The sequence below is a fragment of the Cebus imitator genome, unplaced genomic scaffold (genome assembly GCF_001604975.1).
Source record: "Cebus imitator isolate Cc_AM_T3 unplaced genomic scaffold, Cebus_imitator-1.0 Scaffold559, whole genome shotgun sequence".
NCBI lineage: Eukaryota > Metazoa > Chordata > Mammalia > Primates > Cebidae > Cebus > Cebus imitator.
The window spans coordinates 1,204,453-1,212,905 of record NW_016107874.1 but is presented as its reverse complement, the minus strand read 5'-3'; the positions used below and the strand labels follow the sequence as shown (position 1 = coordinate 1,212,905).

The following is an 8,453-nucleotide window of genomic DNA, read 5'->3' as shown; positions in this document are numbered from 1 at the left end:
GCTGTTACATTTAATCAACATTGTAAGCACTTGTGTTTAGTTAAAATTTCAGTCTTATCCTGTGACACCTGTCCTGGTTTGTTATGGCATAAAGAACACTCAGTTAAAAACATTTTTTTTGGCTTGTATTTTTAATGATTTAAGATAGGATGTGTAAAGGAATAGATCTATAACATAATTTAATGTGAGATATTTCTCAGATATTGATATAGAGTATCACAGGTTATTAAAATTTAGAGATTTACTTATAATCCCTTTCCTTTTTTGTTTTCCACAGACATATATATATGTGTGTGTGTTTTGATTTTAGATTTACTCTTTTCCAGGTATACTTCTCTGAAGTAAGATGATTTGTCAAAAATTCTGTGTGGTTTTGTTATATTGGGGTAAGTTATTTGCTCATTTGCTGTTTTAATGTCCTTATACACAGTAGAGATTTTGCCTTTAGAGATGCTGTTTCACTTATTAACTAACAGAATTTCCTTTTTGTAATTAGGAATTCTCATATATGCTTACGGTTAAAAATGCAAATCATAGTATAATTGGGAAAATGAAAACCCTTCCCAACCTCCTAAAGACAACCTGATGGTGTATCCTTCCAGAATTATAACACACACACAGACACACACACACACCCCCGATGGTGTATCCTTCCAGAATTGTAACACACACACACACACACACACACACACACACACACACTCATATCTATAGCTTCAAAAATAGCACTGGTCTATACATGTTGTTCTGCATGTTTCTTTTTCCACTTAATAGGTTTCCAATTTATCACGATGGGAAAATTAATATATCTTTGTATATTTGGAAAAATATTTTTATAGATTAATTCTTAAAGAGGAATGTCTATGTTAAATATTATGTACATTTTTAAATTTGATACTGTCTCCTCTACAAAGCTTTATACATTTTTCCATTCCAACATGAGTGAGAATACTCTTCCATTGCATTTCTGCCAAAGACGAATATTATCATTCTTTTACCTTTTTGCCCTGTTTGATAAGCAAAATATGACATCTCATTTCACTGTTATCTGAATTTTTGTGAGCTTGAGTACTGTTTAGTGATCATTTATATTTCTCATGTGATTTTCTAGTTCGTATACTTTGACCATTTTTTTTGTTGGGTTTTATTGGTCTTTGCTGAATTTCAGAAATTTCTAAAATGTAAGAGATATTTAGCACTGTATTAGGGCTCTCCAGAGAAACAGAACCATTAAGAAGATTGTGTGTGTGTGTGTGTGTATATATATACACACACATATATATACACACACACATATATATATAATATGCATATATAAAGATATTTATTATCAGGAATTGGCTCTTACAGCTATGAAGGTTGGAATGTCCCAGAATCTGCAGTCAGCAAGCTGGAGACCCAGGAGAGCAGATGATATAGTTCTAGCCTAAATTCAAATGCAATCTAAATCCAAAGACCTGAAAACCAAGAAAGCTGATGGTATGAATTTTCAGTCTGAATATTCACAGTCTTGAGGCCTAACAGCCAGTGCTTTGGTTTTGGCCCAAAGGCAGGAAAAGACCCACATCCCAGTTCAAGGCAGTCAGGCAGCAGGAGTTTCCTATTACTTAATCTTTTTGTTCTATTCAGGTCTTCAATTGATTGGAAGGGCCCCGTCCACATAAGGGAGGGCAATTTGTTTTACTCAGTCTATCAATTTAAATTTAATCATCTAGAAACATCCTCACAGACACACTCAGAATAATGTTTGAGCAAATGTCTGGGCACCCTGTGGGCCCAGTCAGGGTGACACATAAAAGGAATCAGCACAAGACTTAACAATTTATTATGTTTGCAGATATTTTCTGACTGCCCATTATTTACTTTTTAACTTTGCTTTTTTCTGCAATAGAGAAAATTTATATATACACACTGGCCCCTGTGTATATACTTAGATACAAGATGTAATAACATTTAAATATTTTAATTATATTTAGCAAATGTAGCATTATTACATTAAATACATACCAGATAGTAGTCAAAGCTTAAATTCTCTATATCAAGAAATAGTTTACTTAGTGATAATATTTAAAATAAATGACTGCAACATAAAATGATAAATTTATTCTCAGATGGAAGGGAGATGCCATTATAAATGCTAGTCTCTGTTATAACTCTGGTAAATGATGACAAATGTCATGTTATAAGGAAATATTATCAAGGGATGGTGTATATGTTGGAAATTGCCACCTTGAATATCTCCAGAAGAATGCTTTCAGAAATTAAATGTATACGAATGGGTCTTGATTCTTTATCCAATTTGCCAGTCTGTGTCTTTTGATTGGGGCATTTAGCTCATTTACATTTAAGGTTAACATTATTATGTGTAAGTAAACTTGATCCTGCTATTTTGATACTAGCTGGTTGTTTTGCCCATTAGTTGATAGTTAGTTGTAGTTCTCCTTGAAGAGAACTACAAACCACTGTTTATTCATAGTGTTGATGGTCTTTACAGTTTGGTATGTTTTTGTGGTGGCTGGTACTGGTTGTTCCTTTCCATATTTAGTGCTTCCTTCAGGAGCTCTTGTAGGGCAGGCCTAGTGGTGACGAAATCTCTCGGCAGTTGCTTGTCCGTAAAGGATTTTATTTCTCCTTTGCTTATGAAGCTTAGTTTGGTTGGATATGAAATTCTGTGTTGAAAATTCTTTTAGGATGTTGAATATTGGCCCCCGCTTTCTTCTGGCTTATAGGGTTTCTGCTGAGGGATCCTCTGTGAGTCTGATGGGCTTCCCTTTGTGGGTAACCTGACTTTTCTCCCTGGCTGCCCTTAGAATTTTTTCCTTCATTTCAACCTTTGTGAATCTGACGATTATGTGTTTTGGGGTTGCTAATCTTGAGGAATATCTTTGTGGTGTTCTCTGTATTTCTTGTATTTGAATGTTGGCCTGCCTTGCTAGTTTGGGGAAGTTCCCCTGGGTAATATTCTGAAGAGTGTTTTCCAACTTGGTTTCGTTTTCCCCATCACTTTCAGGTACACCAATCAAATGTAGATTCAGGAAGCCCATCTCATGTGAAAAGACACACATAGGCTCAAAATAAAGGGATGGAGGAAGATTTACCAAACAAATGGAGAACAAAAAAAAAGCAGGGATTGCAATCCTACTCTTTGATAAAACAGACTTAAAACCAACAAAGATAAAAAAGAAGGGCATTACATAATGGTAAAGGGATTAATGCAACAAGAGAGTTAACTATCACAAATATATATGCACCCAATACAGGAGCACCCAGATACATAAAGCAAGTTCTTAATGACCTGCAAAGAGACTTAGACGCTGACAAAATAATAGTGGGAGACTTTAACACCCCACTGTCAATACTAGGCAGATCAATGAGACAGAAATTTAACATGGATATCCAGGACTTAAACTCAGATCTGGACCAAGTGGACCTGATAGACATCTACAGAACTCTTCATCCCAAAAACACAGAATATACATTCTTTGCAGCATCACATTGCGCTTTTTCTAAAATTGACCACATAATTGGAAGTAAGACACTCTTCAGCAAATGCGAAAGAATGGAAATCATAACAAACAGTTATGATTTCAGACCACAGTGCAATCAAATTAGAATTCAGGATTAAGAAATTCACTCAAAACTGCACAACTACAAGGAAACTGAATAACCTGCTCCTCAATGACTACTGAATAAATAATGAAATGAAGGGAGAAATAAAGATGTTCTTCAAAACCAATGAGAATGAAGACACATAGTACCAGAATCTCTGGGACACATTTAAAGCAGTGTCTAGAGGGAAACTTATGGCACTAAATGCCCACAAGAGAAATGAGAAAAGATCTAAAATTGACACCCTAACATCACAATTAAAAGAACTAGAGGAACTAGAGGAGCAAGATCAAACAAATTCAAAAGCCAGCAGAAGATGAAAAATAACTAAGATCAGAGCAGAACTGAAGAATATAGAGACACAAGAAATCCTTCAAAAAATCAGTAAGTCCAGGAGCTGTTTTTTTGAAAAGATCAACAAAATAGATACACCACTAGCCAAACTAATAAAAAAGAAAAGAGAGAAGATTCAAATAGATGCAGTAAAAAATGATAAAGGGGATATTATCTCCGATCCCATGGAAGTACAAACTACCGTCAGAGATTACTACAAACACCTCTATGCAGATAAACCAGTAAATCTAGAAGAAATGGATAAGTTCCTGGACACTTACACCCTCCCAAGACTAAACCAAGAAGAAGTTAAATTCCTGAATAGACCAATAACAAGGTCTGAAGTTGAGGCAACAATTAATAGCCTACTAACAAAAAAAGGTCCAGGTCCAGACAGATTCACAGCCGAATTCTACCAGAGGTACAAAGAGGAGCTGGTACCATTCCTTCTGAAACTATTCCAAACAGTATAAGAAAAGGGAATCCTCAATAACTCACTTTCTGAGACCAACATCATCCTGATACCAAAACCTGGCAGAGACACAACTAACAAAGAAAATTTCAGGCCAATATCCATGATGAACATTGATGCAAAAATCTTCAATAAAATACTGGCACACCGAATCCAACAGCACATGAAAGGGCTTATCCATCACAATCAAGTTGGCTTCACCCCAGGGATGCAAGGGTGGCTCAACATATGCAAATCTATAAATGTAACCCATCACATAAACAGAACCAAAGACAAAAACCGCATGATTACTTTGATAGATGCAGAGAAGGCCTTCAACAAAATTCAACTGCCCTTTATGCTAAAAACTCTCAATAAACTAGGCATCTATGGATCGTATCTCAAAATAATAAGAGCTAATTATGAAAAACCCACAGCTGTATCATACTGAATGCACAAAACTGGAAGCATTTCCTTTGAAAACTGACACAAGACAAGGATGCCACCTCTCACCACTCCTATTCAACATAGTATTGGAAGCTCTGGCTAGGGCCATCAGGCAAGAGAAAGAAATAAAGTGTATTTGAGTAGGAAGGGAGGACATCAAATTGTCCCTGTTTGCAAATGACATGATTGTATATTTAGAAAGCCCCATTGTCTCAGCCCAAAATCTCCTTAAGCTGATAATCAGCTTCAGCAAAAGTCTCAGGATATGAAATCAACATGCAAAAATCACAAGCATTCCTATATACCAATAAGAGACAGACAGTGAAATCATGAGTGAACTCCCATTCACAATTGCTACAAAGAGAATAAAATACCCAGGAATACAACTAACAAGGGATGTGAAGCACCTCTTCAAGGAGAGCTACAAGCCACTGCTGAAGGAAATAAGAGAGAACACAAACAGATGGAAAAAAATCCCACGCTCATGGTTAGGAAGAATCAATATTGTGAAAATGGCCATACTGCCCACAGTAATTTATACATTCAATGCTACACCCATCAAGCTACCAGTGACTTTCTTCACAGAATTGGAAAAAAAAAAAACTTAGTCTTCATATGGAACCAAAAAAGAGCCCGCATAGCTAAGACAATCCTAAGGAAAAAAAATCCTCCAATGTGAAGCTGGAGGCATCACACTACCTGACTTCAAACTATATTACAAGGCTACAGTAATCAAAACAGCATGGTACTGGTACCAAAACAGAGATATAGACCAATGGAACAGAACAGAGGCTTCAGAAAGAACACCAGACAACTACAATCATCTTTTATTTGACAAATTTGACAAAAATAAGCTATAGGGAAAGGATTCCCTATTTAATAAATAGTGCTGGGAAAACTGGCTAGTTATGTACAGAAAGCTGAAACTGGACCCCTTTCTTACACCTCATACAAAAGCTAATACTAGATGGATTAAAGATTTAAACATGAGGCCTAACAGTATAAAAACTCTAGAAGAAAACCTAGGCAATACTGTTCAGGAACTAGGCATGGGCAAGGACTTCATTACTAAAACACCAAAAGCAATGGCAACAAAAGCCACAATAGACAAATGGTATCTAATTAAACTTAAGATTTTCTGCACAGCAAAAGAAACTATCAGTAGAGTGAACTGGCAACCAAAAGAATGGGAAAAAAATTTTACAATCTACCCATCTGACAAAGGGCTACTATCCAGAATCTACAAATAACTAAAACAAATTTATAAGAAAAAAACAAACAACCCCATCAAAACATGGGCAAAGAATATGAACAGGTGCTTTTCAAAAGAAGACATTTATGCAGCCAACAAACTTATGAAAAAAAGCTCATCATCACTGGTCATTAGAGAAATGCAAATCTAAACCACAGTGAGATACCACCTCACACCAGTTAGAATGTTGATCATTAAAAAATCAGGAGAAAACAGATGCTGGAGAGGATGTGGAGAAATAGGAACACTTTTACACTGTTGGTGGGAGTGTAAATTAATTCAGCCATTGTGGAAGACAGTGTGACAATACCTCAAGGATCTAGAAATAGAAATACCATTTGACCCAGCAATCCCATTACTGGGTATATACCCAAAGGATTATAAATCATTCTATTATAAACATATGCACATGTATGTTTATTGCAGTACTATTCACAAGAGCAAAGACTTGGAATCAACCCAAATGCCCATCAATGATAGACTGGATGAAGAAAATGTGGCACATACACACTATGGAATACTATACAGCCATAAAAAAAAGATGAGTTCATGTCGTTTGCAGGAACATGGATGAAACTGGAAACCATCATTCTCAGCAAACTGACGCAAGAGCAGAAAACTGGACACCACATTTCTCACTCATAAGTGGGTGTTGAAAAATGAGAACACATGGACACAGGGAGGGGAACATTACACACTGGAGTCTGTTGGAGGGTGGGGAGCTGGGGAGGAAGAGCGTTGGGGGCGATTGGGGAGGGATAGTGTTAGGAGAAATACCTAATGTAGATGACGGGGCAATACATGCAAAAAACCACCACCATGGCACGCGTATACCTATGTAACAAACCTGCACGATCTGTACACGTACCCCAGAACTTAAAGTATAATGAAAAAAACAAAACAAAAAAAGAAATGAAATGTATACTAGTCCTTCCTCCTTCTCACTGCAGGAATATCCTCAAAAGTTTCAGATGTTCCTTCAATATCTTGTGTTTTTAACTGTTGTGAACTATTTCAGTCTTCTGCTTAAAATTAGTCATACAGGAGGAGGATCCAAGATGGCCGTTTAGGAACAGCTCAGGATTGCAGCTCCCAGTGAAAGCGCAGAGGGTGAGTGGACACCGCATTTTTATTGCCCACAGACTAGGAAATTCCCAGGCGGAGAAGCTCCACAGGTCACCAGCGCGGCTGTTTCGGCCAGCACGGCTGTGCCGGCCAGCGCCGCTGCTTTGCCCCGCGCGGATGCTTTGTCAGCGCCCCAGAGCCGCGGTTCTCCGTACAAAATACACTGGTCCGGGTGCCCTTTTGGCTGGTGATTGGAGCCACGGGAAGTCGCCCATTCGTCTGTTTAAAAAGGGGACTGAGCAGGGAACCAGGACAGTAGAATCCAGGGCAAAAAAAAAAAAGCGCCACAAACCTCAGTGCCGCTGTTTAAGCCAGTGCAGTGAGTGGCCGCAGGGGAAAACAAACAGACCCCGGTGCCTCTTCAACAGGCGACTGGAACACCAACTTAAAAAAGGCTCTGAGGCAGGGAGCCAGGAGATCAGGCTCGGCTGGTCCCACCCCCACAAAAGAACAGCAACCAGAACTCTGGATTGAGAGTTTCACAGCAAGCGCAGCTGAACCCTGGACGGTCCAGCTCTGTGGGGGAGGGGCGTCCGCCATCACCGAGGCAGCCCACCAAGACGGAGGTGGTCGACCAATGCTGAGGCAGCCCGCCATTGCCAAGGCAACCCGCCATTGCTGAGGTAGCCTGCCGTTGCCAAGGCAACCCGCCATTGCTGAGGCAGCCTGCCGTTGCCAAGGCAACCCGCCATTGCTGAGGCAGCCTGCCATTGCCAAGGCAACTCACCACAGCAGAGAGACTCTGCCTCAACAGAGGCGGGCCACCATCGCCAAAGCAGTTCTAACTACACCCATATAAACAGGACTGCAGGGAAGATCACTCAGCAGCTGGGCGGAGCCCACAGCAGCTCAGCAAAGCCTCTACAGGCCGACAGTGACTAGGCTGCCTCCTTGCTGGGCAGGGCAGGTCTGAAGGAAAAAAAAAAAGAAGGCAGCAGCATAACCGAAACTCATAAATAAAGCCCTAAATCCCTGGGACAGAGCACCTGGGAACAAAAAGCAGTTTATGAGTTCAGCTGCAGTAGACCTAAACGTGCCTGCCCAGCAGCTCTGAATGAACAGCAGAGCTCACAGCTCACCATTTGAGTTCCTATAAAGAAGAGACCATCTCCTCAAGCAGCTCCCTGACCCCTATATATCCAAAGAGACACCTCATAAAGGAGAGACCAGATTGACACTAGGCGGGTATCCTTCTGGGACAAAGATAGCAGAAGAAGAAAACTGGTAACAACCCTT

General features: G+C 39.3%; 1 protein-coding gene across 3 annotated transcripts in view; it reads left to right on the top strand.

Annotated features, from left to right (window-relative positions):
- The first annotated feature begins 321 nt into the window (after positions 1-321).
- Positions 322-8,453, top strand: part of LEPR (leptin receptor) — a 68,640-nt gene continuing 60,508 nt past the window's right edge. For 2 of the 3 annotated variants that reach the window (XM_017515789.2, XM_017515791.2), the window contains exon 1: positions 322-386. In XM_017515789.2, coding sequence (XP_017371278.1) covers positions 347-386 — 40 coding nt within the window. In that variant the 5' untranslated portion in view covers positions 322-346. The remainder of the gene's footprint in view (positions 387-8,453) is intronic. The other variant, XM_017515790.2, reaches the window with a different exon arrangement.